Source organism: Salmo salar, chromosome 22 (assembly GCF_965601325.2).
Source record: "Salmo salar chromosome 22, fSalSal1, whole genome shotgun sequence".
NCBI lineage: Eukaryota > Metazoa > Chordata > Actinopteri > Salmoniformes > Salmonidae > Salmo > Salmo salar.
In genome coordinates this window covers 29,957,356-29,972,372 of record NC_138312.1, presented here as the reverse complement: position 1 = coordinate 29,972,372, position 15,017 = coordinate 29,957,356, and the positions used below count along the sequence as shown (strand labels likewise).

Below are 15,017 nucleotides of genomic sequence, written 5' to 3'. Positions count from 1 at the left end.
TAGGTCAACTTTTGTACTATGGGGGATAGTAGATAGGCTAGTGCTTTTGCTGTTCGTTAGGCCTACTCATCTTGTTGGCTGTCGAAAAGTAAATATGGACTGTTCTTCTAACATCTTCAATAGGTACCGCGGAATTCAATAAGAGGGACGCGCACAGTTGCGTCCCTGATGTGTCTGTCTTCACTTCTAGCCTACTTCAGTGTTGAGATGGCTGTGAGAAGGACCCGATCAAGTGACGGGCATTGGCTAATAAGAATTGAGGTATCTGAGAGAGCCATGTGAGTGAGAGGTGGCTGCCGGGAGAAGGGAATGATAATTATTGTATTCAGCCCAAGGGCACATCGGCCACTTTGGCCGCAAAATGCATGGATTTTTAGGGGGCATTACTGCCACACAAGGAGGATGCCGCTGGAATTTCGAGGCCTGAGGAGCATATTATCAAGTGCTTCTTAAATTGTGAATGAGAGACTGATGAAGTGTGTGCATACTGCAAAAGCAACAAAGCAGAGCTCATGCCTTCCATGACTTTTTTCAAGTCATCATTAGAGTCACATCACACAGCATTAGAATGTATAAATAATCAAAATATATAGCCCAACGTTTGTATCACAACAACATTTGCAGAATTAACTCAATTAAGCACCCATTTCTTTGTTAACCGCTCAACACAGAATAGTGCGCACTCCCTTGGAAATCGCTTGGAGAGAATATCCTTTCTTTTTTATTCAGCTATGTTCAATTGGATTCTTCATTCTAAAAAATTATGCCACGGAATTCTAAGCAAATCTTGTTTGCTAAATGAACTAGTGTAGCCCACAGCTATGGTATAGCCAGATCTGGCCCTAACATAAGGACAATTCAGAGTTTGCTATTCTGTTCTTCTGAAATTGACTACATTTTCTTCATATCATGTTTCTTTAGACCAAAGGTCTGCATCAGTGACTTGCAGGCTATGCGTGGAAGCCAAGAGATGCTAAACGTGTTAATTGTAATTAACGGTCAATTACCGTGAGACCGGCAGTTATTTGCTTGACAATCACCAGCTGACAACATTTCATGACCGCCACAACCCTAGTTAGAACTAGTGAATCTTAGATTTTTCTGCATAATGTTTTTCTCTCTCTGATATGACTTGTGTGAGTTACACTTCAAATGACTGATCAGCAAAACCAAAGAATAGCCTAATAATACGACACAGCAGTCATCTATGAAGCCCTTAAGAGCAGAAGCCATATCTGCAGAAAGATTGGTCGAGGTCAATCTGACTATAGATAACAAGCTTACTATAGATAACTAGCTAGACTCTAGCTGCTAGAGTATGTCAGTCATTCACAGAACTGAGCGAAGCTGTTCTTTTCTTATCCCAGATTCTCCCCTTCAATCAGTGTCTCGGTTAATCCGAGATTGCCAATCCTGGCCTTGGAGGGTGGGATTCTAGTACATTTCTGAGCAACAGGCCCAAAATCCTGGCAAGAGCAATATTTAGATATACTTTACTGTCTGTTCACAGAAATGTTTTTTGTTGCTCTTTTCATCCTGATTGATGCCAGTAGTGGTTTTATTAACATGTCCTAATATTACCTATGATCAAAGACTGTCAACCATTGATTAGTCTAATTGATTCATGCCATAAGACAGCAAATTTCAAGAACATGCTTTAAATAACCAACAACCAGTACCTTACACCTGGAGCCCCCTGGGAATGTTTTGAGGTTTATCACTTCTTATCGTCTTGTGTTGTTCTGTGTGTGAGACGTGAAGGTGTCAGGTTACAGAGCCATGCTATTGTACCTTGTTCTGCAATCTCAATCTCGCGACGACCAAATTCGGCCTGTTTGATGTTCTTCACACAGAAGTCACTGGTGCCCTTGGAGTTGAGCTGTGTTTTGTCCCGTGGTGAAGTCTCATCGTCAGAGCTGTCTGTGTAGGACGCAGCTGGGAAAGGAGACAGAGAGGGGAAAGTCAGCACGAAAGGGTCAAGCAATCTGTATGTAGGTAGGTAGGTAGGTAGGTAGGTAGGTAGGTAGGTAGGTAGGTAGGTAGGTAGGTAGGTATGCATGTATGTATGTATGTATGCAGGTGTGCAGGTGTGCAGGTGTGTGGTGTGTGTGTAGTACCGGAGCTGTAGCTGTCCGTGGATGACTGAGAGATGGATCGAGACAGCGAGCGTCGGCCAGCCTTGGTAGGGAACCTGCTGAACTCCTGCTTGTCTTCCACAAACTGGATTTGCTGAAGGTGCAAAAGAGGGTACAATTTAGACTAAAGCTGACCCCATTTAGTCTACTGTCGATTGTTTGGCCGATAGGCTGTTGGTTAACCAAGATTTCATTAGTCGAGCAGTAGCAAAGAAATTCAAATAATTATAATTCATGGTGTACAAGACACCAGTCTGATTCACGCCTGTCTGAGTAGACTAATCCATTGTGGAGGCAGTGGGGATGGCACGTACTACAGCAATTCTATTGTTATATGATGTAAGAACAATAGTGCAACACTAATAAAGATATTATTTTATAACAAATGTGTTTTGTCCCGCGTTGGATAGTGGTCCCTGTCCACGGTTCTGAAACACATCAGTGCGCTGTTGAATTGGCGCCTTTTCCTAGACCATGTTGCTATGTGCATAATAGAAAAGTTAAACAGCATATTGGTGTTGAGAACAACGCGGCGGAGGCAGCAGAATAAGGAGACGAGAAACAGCCCTTGCCTTAATGCCTAACAAAAGTGAGGAAACACCAACTTAATTAGGTCTAGAATCAATAGCCGAACTGTTAAAATGTGCCTGGATTTATGAATAATCCATATACACTACCTGTCAAAAGTTTTAGAACACCTAATCATTCAAGGGTTTTTCTTTATTTTTTACATTGTAGAATAATAGTGAAGAGATCAAAACTATGAAATAACACATATGTAATCACGTAGTAACCGAAAAAGTCAAAGAAAATCAAAATATATTTTAGATTCTTCAAATAGCCACCCTTGCCTTGATGACAGCTTTGCACACTCTTGGGATTCTCTCAACCAGCTTCATGAGGTAGTCACCTGGAATGCATTTCAATTAACAGGTGTGCGTTCTTAAAGTTAATTTGTGGAATTTCTTTCCTTAATGCCTTTGAGCCAATCAATCAGTTGTGTTGTGACAAGGTAGGGGTGGTATACAGAAGATATCCCTACTTGGTAAAAGACCAAGTCCATATTATGGCAAGAACAGCTCAAATAAGCAAAGAGAAATGACCGTCCATCATTACTTTAAGACATGAAGGTCGGTCAATCCGGATCATTTCAAGAACTTTGAAAGTTTCTTCAAGTGCAGTCGCAAAAACCAAGCACTATGATGAAACTGGCTCTCATGACGACAGCCACAGGAAAGGAAGACCCAGAGTCACCTCTGCTGCAGCGCATAAGTTCATTAGAGTTACTAGCCTCAGAAATTGCAGCCCAAATAATTGCTTCAGAGTTCAAGTAACAGACATCTCAACATCAACTGTTCAGAGGAGACTGCGTGAATCAGGCCTTTATGGCCGAATTGCTGAAAAGAAACCACTACTAAAGGACACCAATAAGAAGAAGACACTTGCTTGGCCCAAGAAACACAAGCAAATGGACATTAGACCAGTGGAAATCTGTCCTTTGGTCTGGACTCCAAATTGGAGATTTTTGGTTCCAACCGCCGTGTCTTTGTGAGACGCGGTGTGGGTGAACAGATGATCTCCGCTTGTGTATTTCCCACCGTAAAGCATGGAAGAGGTGGTGTGATGGTGTGGGGGTGCTTTGCTGGTGACACTGTCTGTGATATATTTAGAATTCAAGGCACAATTAACCAGCATGACTACCACAGCATTCTGCAGCGATACACCATCCCATCTGGTTTGTGCTTAGTGGAACTATCATTTGTTTTTCAACAGGACAATGACCCAACATATCTCCAGGCTGTGTAAGGGCTATTTGACCAAGAAGGAGAGTGATGGAGTGCTGCATCAGATGACCTGGCCTCCACAAATCACCCAACCTCTACCCAATTGAGATGATTTGGGATGAGTCGGACCGCAGAGTGAAGGAAAAGCAGCCAACAAGTGCTCAGCATATGTGGGAACTCCATCAAGACTGTTGGAAAGGTATTCCAGGTGAAGCTGGTTGAAAGAATGCCAAGAGTGTGCAAAGCTGTCATCAAGGCAAAGGGTGGCTATATTTGAAGAATCTAAAATAAACATTTGTTTAACACTTTTTTGGTTACTACATCATTCCATAGTTGATGTCTTCACTATTATTCGACAAAGTAGAAAATAGTAAAAATGAAGAAAACCCTTGAAAGAGTATGTGTTCTAAAACTTTTGACAGGTAGTGTATATCTACAGAAATAAGACAGATCCTGCTTATATTGCTTGTTTGAGTGTTTGTTTAACTGCCTTCTGATTCCATGAGCACCAAGCCTCACGCAACCACCACATGTCGGATAAACAATTTCACAAATTTGTCTGTTTTTAAATCTTTGCTTTGCTGTAATAAAGGCTTTACACTTTTTTTCCGTTAGAACAGCCGCTCTGGTATTATTTATAATGCATTTATTGTTTACACTGTTCCAAATTGTCAGAAATAATATTTATAATAAAAACCCTCCTTTTTCTTGATCTCGTCGTCGTCATCATTATAATAATTAAATATAGGTGAAATAAAAATTTAAAAAAAAATTATGATTTGAAGTGCAATCAAGCATTTTAGTTTTAAAATAAAATAAAACAAAACAAGCCTTGAATAATTAGCCTAAACAATAAATAAACCGTTCCATTTCGGAAATTGCATTCACAAATGAATGTGATCGTTTTTCGTCTTTGCTGTAATAAAGGCTTAATAACTTATAAAAGGCTTAAGGTTGTTTATATTGTTCCAAATGGTCAGAAAATTATATTGTAATCTAACAGCACCTGTTTGGCACACAAAATATGCACGCAGCGCTTGCTCCTTAACTTATTTTTCTTGATCTCCAGTATTTTCCACAACTAGTCAGATTTTTTTCCATACATCTGACTACCCCTTTACCTCCTGTGCAACCAGTAAACATTCCCCCATTTGAAGCTTATTTGTCATGTCCTCTGCATCCATTTTGCTTTTACCGTGTTCGAAGTTTGATATAACCAATTTATTGATGCGATTATGATATGCTATAGGTCAGGCCCTATTGATCATGTGCATGCAACGCATACGTGTCACGTAAAGAGAACAAGGGTTGAGGTAATACGAATGTTTCTCCTAAACAAATGAGGGATTTCGGTAACAGAACTTTTCAGTCAGAAATGGCTGTAATTATGTTGCAGCTTCAGCAACATGGACAGCGCGATAAATACTGTTAATGTTCTGTGGTGGTCGCTGCAGCAGGGAGGAGAGAGAGAGAGAGAGAGAGCACACAGACAATGGGTGCTAGTCAGAGTCATTCGCTGTAAAAAAAATGTTAACACAGCGCAGCAAGTCTGAGCCAGGACCGGCACAATCATATCAATTGCGGTCTGACTCCCTCTAGTCATTTTTGTGTCTTAATTATTTCATTAAACAGTCTACTTAAAGCATCAGACAAGCTCAGTGCATATAGCTGATTTGATTAACACACATAGGATGTGTCTATGGAAAAATACACGTTTTAAAATTGCTCGAAAGAACAGATGACTCTTGGTCGACAAAGATTTATTTTCGTTGGACAGCCCTAATTTAGACATCCCCTAACTTCAATTCACTTGAAACCTGGATCAAAAAATGTAAATATCTGGTCGCAAGAAATCATCCGATACCTATAATAGTGGTTTGTAACTAATTCAAAGCTACAGTATGTGTGATCAGGGCTGTGATGAAACAAACATACTGAGGCATAAGACAAAAAACATTGTGTTGCAACTTGAGAGAATTAGTTTTGGCATATTATTTTTAATGTAAAAGTAGTCCAAAGTCAAATTGTGAATGGATATGTATGCAAGGGGATATATTCACATCAAGCTTTGAGATATCATAAGGACTCTCTGTTCACTTCTAAGAGAACACTTGAATTTTGAATGCCTTCTCAGAAAAACCACTCTGTGTTGTGGTGTTGGAGTTGAATCAGGTATGCAATTGTGGCCTAGAGAGTGTGTCGTATAGCCTAAATACATTGACACACATCAGGACAATACTATCCTGAAATGTTGAGCTTGTATTTTTATTGCAGAATCCAAAATATACTTTTTAGTTGTGCTAACCAACAGACGTCAGTTCACTGAGATGTGTCAGTTCATTGAGAAGTGTCGTCACTCAAGGTCAAAAGCCATATTTTGTGAAGTGACGACTTTCACTTTTGTAGAGGTTTGAAATACTGAGCTGTGGTGTGGACAGCATAGAAATAAGAGTTCCACTGAACTGGCAAGGCTATTCCAAGTGCAATTTCCATGGTCTTTCGAGTCGGACAGTATTATGCTTGTCAAGGAACATGATACAGTTCATGAAATATAGACTACTGTACAAATGGCTATGGTCTCAATTGCGATGTCACAATGTTTTGCGTTGCAATGGAGCCCAGTTTAAAAACAACAAATCATCTCTCCAATGTACAGAGAACCTCATCTGAAGTCCAGGCCTATTTACGGCTCTCAGAACTAGCTCCCTAAAGGGAAATGTGTCAAAACTACTTCCTGCACACATTCTTACAGATTCACGAGAAACACCTTCTGACATGTTGAGGTTTCATACAAATACAGGTTTTCAAACAAATACAGGTAATGTGTCATGAAGTCACGCAACACAACAATGTTAAGACAGGCTTGAGATAAAACATCTCTCAAACTAAGGTGCTTTAAAAGCATTATACAATGACATTATGAACAGGGTTTGTCCTACAGCTTCTTCGTTCTTTGGTAGCTACCAACGTTTTGAAAACTACAACTAATATTTGGATCGCTCATTAGCAGTCTGCAGTAAGCAGATAAGGTCTATGAAGGCATTACGCAACTATAACCCCTCTCATAGCCAATGCATGCTTTGCTAACCCACTATGTCCTGCGTGTGGTTACTGGGGAGGTCTAAACAGAGCCAGAGATGAATGTGGGTGGGATAATCGCCCCAGTATTTGAAGAATCCAGTGAGAACATAAGCATATTAACCTGGGTCTGGAGGCCAGAGAGGGACACTGGATATGGTGTTAAAATGCCAGTGGGTCTTTACACAGATTGAGGGCAGTGGGACCATAAATTAACCAACTTCACATTTTACCAGAACATTCCCCAAACAATTGTGTCTGTATAAAGGCTAAAGCACCAATAGCAAAATGACAAAGAGCAATCATGTGAATCCAATCAATAAAGCTCTATTCAAGGTTAACACAGTTGACAATGGTGGAAACTAATTTAAAATGCAGCCTATTTCATAGGTCCCTTTTTTCAGATCATTGTAGACTTCAGAGACTGAACCACAAGGCATGCACAGAGTCACCGACGCACGCACACATATGCCTACACAGATTCAGATCATCCTCATGATTGCAGCCCACACATTTCTCAGTGTGTCTGACACAAACAGTATAATAGCGAGTATTAATAATTTTGATTTTGTTTTTGCTGTCTAGTCGAGGCAGGACAAGTGCCAAGTTGGCAGTGTCCCAGAGATTCCCGGGGTAGCAACCTATCCCTGGAGGTTGAGTCGGGGTCACACAGTTCTGGTTGAATGTGCATACCTCCACATGCAGGTGAGGACCTGGTTGGGTAGTGACAGGATACAGAGAATCACCAATGGACATGTTTATGTTTGGATTGTATCTTCCACTGTCAGCACATTTTGTGCTTGTATTACATTTTATGCCTGCAGGACACTGGTTCCCAAACAAACAGCCTTTAAAAAAAAAAGGTTTATTTTTTTACAAAGAGCCAGTGATCTCTGCATGCTTTAAATCCACCCAACCTGAGATTTGAGATGAATACCTTGCACATCAGCAGCTGTAACTATATCCTCCTCCCTAAGTCGAGGCAGGGAGGGATGGATTGGGAGGTTTCTCCACAAACTGGCTTTGGAATGCAAATCTTTTCATTCCCGCAAAGTGCACAAGCCCAATCCTTTCTTAAATTCAGCCACAACAGAGACAGAACAGACTCCGTGTTAAAAAGAACAAGGGCTCAAAGTCCAGAGGCACTCTGCCAAAGCACGAGTAGTACAAAGAGATTAAGATTGTTTTCTTGGTTCATGTGTTGTTGTAAAGGTATACAGTATGTGTAAGAGCATTTTATTGTGTGGGATGCAGAGATAAGTATGTGTCTCTTCTACTACTTGGCATACACAGGATATGCTCCCCTCCATTACCTATATTTCCTTTAACTGAGGGTCAACTTGAGTCCATGGCAAGACTTAACAATTTTTTTCACTGTTTCTCTCTATTCTTCAGTTGGCCTATTCTATTCCCCTTTATGCTACGAATAAGAATGAGGGTTTCCATTCCAGACTACAAGCAAGAGGACTCAGCCTTACTACTTTCTCTATTGCATTCAGTCAATTATCCACTGCATCTGTGTAGAGAACTGGGACAGCACAACAGAAAAATTCAGTACACGCCCATAATCCTCTTTCAGAAAGTTGACCTCTATCAACTGCAAACAAACAAAAACATTTGACAGCATATGCTTAGGAGAGATTGTGTCTCTCTACCTTAACCACCATAATTGAGAAAGTCCTCATTAAATGGCTGGCTGCATTGTAACTTTTCTACAATGTGACTTATATCACCTTAAGGGTGTTGAAAGCTCCCCCCCCAACAATAAACTAAGAACAAAAAAAGGCTCCAAAAATTACACTAAGTTCAAATAATCTTCCTTAGCAAGGTCAGGCAGCAGAGCACAAACAGAGGGTTTCTATGGAGCGGTTCTCAGACCATCCCCTCACCCGCTCTGGCCAATCTCACTCACCCTGTGTTTGTGTGCCTGTGCCATGGCTCCCGCTTGCAGCTCCATGCCTCCCACTTGCCGTACAGGTTCCATGTTCATCCCTTACCAGTGTTCAAACTCTTCTCCTGGTTGTTACGTACAGCGCCTGTTATCATGGAAATCTCCACACCAGGAGGGCAAAAGAGGGCCGTGCCATAGCCCCCACCAGCAGCCACCTGACAAATTATCTTCCCTTTCTTTTTTTCTGTGCTTTACTTGAGTTGTTTTCTGCTGTTTGCAGTATCGTCTCGGTGTCTTTCCCTCTCACCGTCTCTCTGCTAATGTTCTATTCCATGGATTTTTCTGCCATTTGTAATCCTTGGGCTGGCAGCCTAAGCGTTTTTTTTCTCCTTTTTTTTTTTCAGGTCGCCTAAGTCCAAACAGTCTAAAAATACGTATACTTCTTTTTTTTGCAATACATTTTCGGAATGGAATAACTCTTTCAGTGTAAACGTAAATGGCTAAAATCAGATAAAGTATGTAAAAACGGTAATGGACTATATTTTTTTATAACCAATGAGAATTGAAAATTCCCTCAAATCTATTTAGCCGTATTGATTTTATTATGTTTGAGCAAAAAAACACAGCATTAGCCATAGCAAAATGCATAGACTTGCAGAAAACTAGCTTTAAAACTGCAACATTTTCTCTCAGCTCCATGGCAGAATATGTATAATTGGAGGAAATTAGGTTTAAAACTGCACAAATGTATCTTAGGTCCATGGAGACAAAAAGGTAGGATTGAGGGAATTTGGCTTAAAAATGTACAAATGTCTACACTGCATCAAAAATCCTCTAAAATGTAGCTGCGCCCCTTGCCACACCCATAAACAGAAAAAAACACTAATTTGTGGAGTATCGTGACCCTTTCCATCCAATGTAATCCTGGCAGTAGCTGCTTGCTAATAGATAGCTTGAGGTTGATGGCTAATAAAAATGATGGAAAGGGAATTAAAGCCTGTCTCCATAAGCCTAAAATCACTCCAGCAGATCTGACCAGGCCCACAGATCTGGTCCAGCCTAAAAAAAAGAATACTATTCTGACCCATCTTACCTTATTTACACACTCAAACAAACCCCCATGCACCCCCCCACACTAAAATAGGGTATAGGATGTAGTGGTACACACCAGAGTATGGGTTTTAGAATGAGCAGTCAGTCACTAGACATTTAATTCCCCACGGCTAATACTAATACCCGCACCTGGCCGCCAAGCCAATGGCCAATAAGTCAGCATGCTCCTCTATGCTATAATGAGGATCAGTAGTGACCTCATTACATTATAAACCATAATAAAACGCACTGCTGCAGCAAAGGGAGCTTTAATTTAAGCACGCTTCACGCTTCCCTGGGTAATATCCATCAATTAGCTTTTTAAAGACAAGTGTATCAAAACGCCAAAAGTGCTAGGTCGTTAGTATTTCAGCACAAAGTTTGTGATCAATATCACTCGGATATGATGATTCTGAAAGAAAGCTTCTAAGAACAGGCTTCTGAGAACAAGCTTCTAGGTAGGCTAGATAAGGGGAATTAGCATCAGGCAGTGATGAGCTGTATTTAGCCCTGGTCAGGCAGGGGACTTCACTGTGGATGAGCTAAGGTCATCCCCTAGGGTTGCCTTCTGGATTTAGCTCACACTACGTTCTGTCACATTTGATGGACAGGTGTTCCCTTCCACTGAGCAGTGAGGTCACGCTGCCGTCTCCATGATAGATTCCATGACGCCTGCCTGAATTAATCTCCAGACAATTCGTCTGCAGAGTGTTCTGGGAAACAAGCTGATGCTGCACTCACGACTGACTATGTATGTGAACAACAGACACACAAAACAAAACCCTCCCCCAAAAGCAAGTAACACGGCTCAGTTGGTATACTGCTCACACCTGTAACTGGATAACACTGACCAGCGTTCCAAGAGGAGGAAACAAATGAGAGCTCAAGACCAAAACCTCTGGTTCTTGAAGGAAATCCCAAATTAACAGAAGACAGATGAAGTTGTCAGTATCAACTCTGGCATGGATGAGTAATAACGTTTCTATGTCGGCAACAGCACAGCACCAACAAGTCACCAGAGGGTAAGAGTCGAGAAGCTAAAGAAGTCACTGGATCAAGAAGAATGTTAAAATAGTGACTTCACCTGTGCACATAAAGTAAAGGAAATCCCAGTTGCTTATAATCTCTCCCTTGTTAGTCAATTTAGGCATCCTATCCAATGGTACACCACATGACCAAAAGTATGTGGACACCTGCTCGTCGAACATCTCATTTCAAAATCATGGGTATTAACATGGCGTTGGGCCCCCCCTTTGCTGCTTTAACAGCCTCAACTCTTCTGGGAAGGCTTTCCACTAGATGTTAGAGCACTGCTGCAGGGATTTGCTTCCATTCAGCCACAAGAGCATTAGTGAGGTTGGGCACTGATGTTTGGTGATTAGGACTGGCTTGCAGTCAACGTTCCAATTAATCCCAAAGGTGTTCGATGGGGTTGAGGTAAGGGCTCTGTGCAGGCCAGTCATGTTCTTCCACAACGATCGACAAACCATTTCTGTATAGACCTCGACTTTGTGCACAGGGGAATTGTCATGCTGAAACAGTAAAGGGCCTTACCCAAACTGTTGCCACAAAGTTGGAAGCACAGAATCATCTAGAATGCCATTATATGCTGCAGCGTTAAGATCTCTTCATTGGAACTAAGGAGCCAAGTCCGAACCACAAAAAACAGCCCCAGACCATTATTCCTCCTCCCAAAAATGTTACAGTTGGCACTATGCATTCGGGCACAGATTTGTCCGTCGGATTGCCAGATGGTGAAGCATGATTCATCAATCCAGAGAAAGCGTTTCCACTGTTCCAGAGTCAAATGGCGGTAGGCTTTACACCACTCCAGCCGACACTTGGAATTGTGCATGGTGATCTTAGGCTTGTGTGCGGCTGCTCGGCCATGGAAACCCATTTCATGAAGCTCCGAACAGTTCTTGTGCTGACGTTAATCCAGAGGCAGTTTGGAACTCGGTAGTCAGTGTTGCATCCAAGGACAGACAATTTTTACGTGCTACGCGCTTTAGCACTTGTCAGTCGTTGTTTGAGCTTGTGTGTCCTACCACTTCCCGGCTGAGGCCGTTGTTGGTCATAGGTGTTTCCACTTCACAATAAAAGCACTTAGTTGACCGGGGCAGGTCTAGTAGGGCAGAAATTTGATGAACTGCCTTGTTGGAAAGGTGGCATTCTAAACTCAGCAAAAAAAAAGTAACATCCTCTCACTGTCAACTACGTAAATATTTGTATGAACATAAGACTCAACAACTGAGACAAACTGAACAAGTTCCACAGACATGTGACTAACAGAAATTGAATAATGTGTCTGAGAACAAAGGGGGGTCAAAATCAAAAGTAACAGTATCTGGTGTGGCCACCAGCTGCATTAAGTACTGCAGTGCATCTCTTCCTCATGCACTGCACCAGATCTTGCTGTGAGAGGTAACCCCACTCTTCCACCAAGGCACCTGCAAGTTCACAGACATTTCTGGGGGGATAGGCCCTAGCTCTCACCCTCCGATCAAACAGGTCCCAGACGTGCTCAATGGGATTGAGATCCGGGCTCTTCAATGGCCATGGCAGAAAACTGACATTCCTGCCTTGCAGGAAATCAGCCATACTGCTTGTTCTGTGCGTGGTGGCATTGTCATGCTGGAGGGTCATGTCAGGATGAGCCTGCAGGAAGGGTACCACATGAGGGAGGAGGATGTCTTCCCTGTAACGCACAGCGTTGAGATTGCCTGCAATGACAACAAGCTCAGTCTGATGATGCTGACGCACCACTCTAGACCATGATGGACCCTCCACCTCGATCCCGCTCCAGAGTACAGCCCTCGGTGTAACGCTCATTCCTTCGACGATAAATGCGAATCAGACTATCACCCCTGGTGAGACAAAAATGCGAGTCGTCAGTGAAGATAACATTTTGCCTGTCCGGTCCAGCGGCGATGGGTTTGTGCCCATAGGCGACGTTGTTGCCGGTGATGTCTGGTGAGGACCTGCCTTACAACAGGCCTACAAGCCCTCAGTCCAGCCTCTCTCAGCCTATTGCGGATAGTCTGAGCACTGATGGATTGTGCATTCCTGGTGTAACTTGGGCAGTTGTTGTTGCCATCCTGTACCTGTCTCGCAGGTGTGACATTCGGATGTACCGATTCTGTGCAGGTGTTGTTCCACGTGGTCTGCCACTGTGGACGATCAGCAGTCCGTCCCGTCTCCCTGTAGCGCCGTCTTAGGCGTCTCACAGTACGGACATAGATAGCAATTTATTGCCCTGGCCACATCTGCAGTCCTCATGCCTCCTTGCAGCATGCCTAAGGCACGTTCACACAGATGAGCAGGGACCCTGGGCATCTTTCTTTTGGTGTTATTCAGAGTCAGTAGAAAAGCCTCTTTAGTGTCCCAAGTTTTCATAACTGTGATCTTAATTGCCTACTGTCTGCAAGCTGTTAGTGTCTTAGGGACCGTTCCACAGGTGCATGTTCATTAATTGTTTATGGTTAATTGAACAAGCATGGGAAACAGTGTTTAAACCCTTTACAATGAAGATCTGTGAAGTTATTTGGATTTTTACCAATTATTTTTGTAAGACAGGGTCCTGAAAAAGGGACATCTCTTTTTCTGAATTTTATGACGGTGCCACGTTGAAAGTCACTGAGCTCTTCAGTGAGGCTATTCTGACAATATTTGGCCTATGGAGATTGCAATGGCTGTGTGCTCCATTTTATACACCTGTCTGGTACTGCTTGTAGCTGAGCAGTCTAGCTTTGATTTGTGATTGAGATTTAACAAACTCTACGATTTTAAAATATATACGTCCATGATCTTCTCTACATACTTTATAACGTTCCCCCCATTTAGGCATCCCAAAAAACGCTTAAGCGGCCCACCCCAATGATTTCAATGGCAGAATAATCCCTCATTCAGGAATGGAAAAAGATTACAGGTAGGTGGCATGATAAGGTCTGACAAATACAAAAATGTATTTTCCCCAATCGTACTACAGAAGGGAGAATCAGCATCTGTAAGCTTTCAAAGTGGATAAGACCACAGACTAGCAAGATTTAGGTGGGAGGAAAGATGGGAGGAAATCAGTGGAGGGGAAAACCAGTGACATTTGGTGCGGTAGAGCAGGGAGGGAAACAGACGGGCTAACAAAGTGTCAGGAGTAGTGCGTGGCTTTTAAGAGTAATGTGTGGCTGTATTCTCTTTAAACAAATGCAACATTGGCGCAGCTGTGTTGTATAACTTCCAACTGAAAACTAACACAGAGCGAGCTAGAGCTAAAGCACACCCACACACAGCTAAGGTCAAGTCCCAGCATTACTGGTCACCCACAGTTCCTGGTCTGTCTTTCAGTTCCCTAAAAATGAATAATATATACACTTTACTGGAATGATCATTTCAAATAGGCCAACACATGTAAAACGTAACAAAAACTCTCACATTATGTCAGCTGCCCACTCTGAAACTGTATGTCGATTTCTATTGCGCCCGCTCTCTGAAGAGCCCAGAAGGCTTCATTTCCTGCTGGACCAGCGTTGCATAACGCCCACAAAATGTGTGTGTGTCTTTTTGTGAGTGTGCGTACACATGCATTTGAGTGTAACATTACACCTCCGGCTTGCGTAATATGACAGGCTGCTCCTGGGAGCTAACGCAGGAGAGAGCTCCAAGCTAATGTTTATTCAGAGGCAGAGAAAATTCTCTCTCTAATGAGATCCAAGCAAATTTTCAGAGTTAATTATTACTGTTTTTGGGAAGATTATTTCTATAACATCCATGCAAAATGAGAGAGAGACCTACACACTGTTGAAAATGAGAAAAAAAATCCAAAACTGAGGCTTCAATGCAAAAATATAAAAAGGTTAAAAACAATATTTATGCACTATGAACTTTGCATTTAAATCTTGCATCTGAAACCGACAATATATTTGCAATAAGAACTTTTAAAAAGCGTTGACGGCCTCCAATCATTTCTATGATATCCGTGCATAAACCTATAAGCCAGGAGGTTTTAGTAGCTACTAGGGCACTTTTTGATAAGTCACTGGT

At 42.1% G+C, this 15,017-nt stretch overlaps 1 protein-coding gene across 3 annotated transcripts in view; it reads right to left on the bottom strand.

Moving 5' to 3' along the window:
• LOC106583082 (S-adenosylhomocysteine hydrolase-like protein 1) overlaps window positions 1–15,017 on the bottom strand; it is a 67,284-nt gene that overhangs the window by 21,982 nt on the left and 30,285 nt on the right. The window contains exons 1-3 of one of the 3 annotated variants that reach the window (XM_045705440.2): window positions 14,409–14,513; window positions 2,118–2,229; window positions 1,792–1,935 (exon numbers count right to left, since the gene is read on the bottom strand). Coding sequence is in view for 2 of the 3 variants with exons in the window: in XM_014166877.3 (XP_014022352.1) it covers window positions 1,792–1,935; window positions 2,118–2,229; window positions 8,910–8,987 (334 nt within the window). In the remaining variant the exon portion in view is untranslated. Of the gene's footprint in view, window positions 1–1,791; window positions 1,936–2,117; window positions 2,230–8,909; window positions 9,370–14,408; window positions 14,514–15,017 lie in introns of those variants that run through there. The other 2 variants (XM_014166877.3, XM_014166876.3) reach the window with 2 other exon arrangements.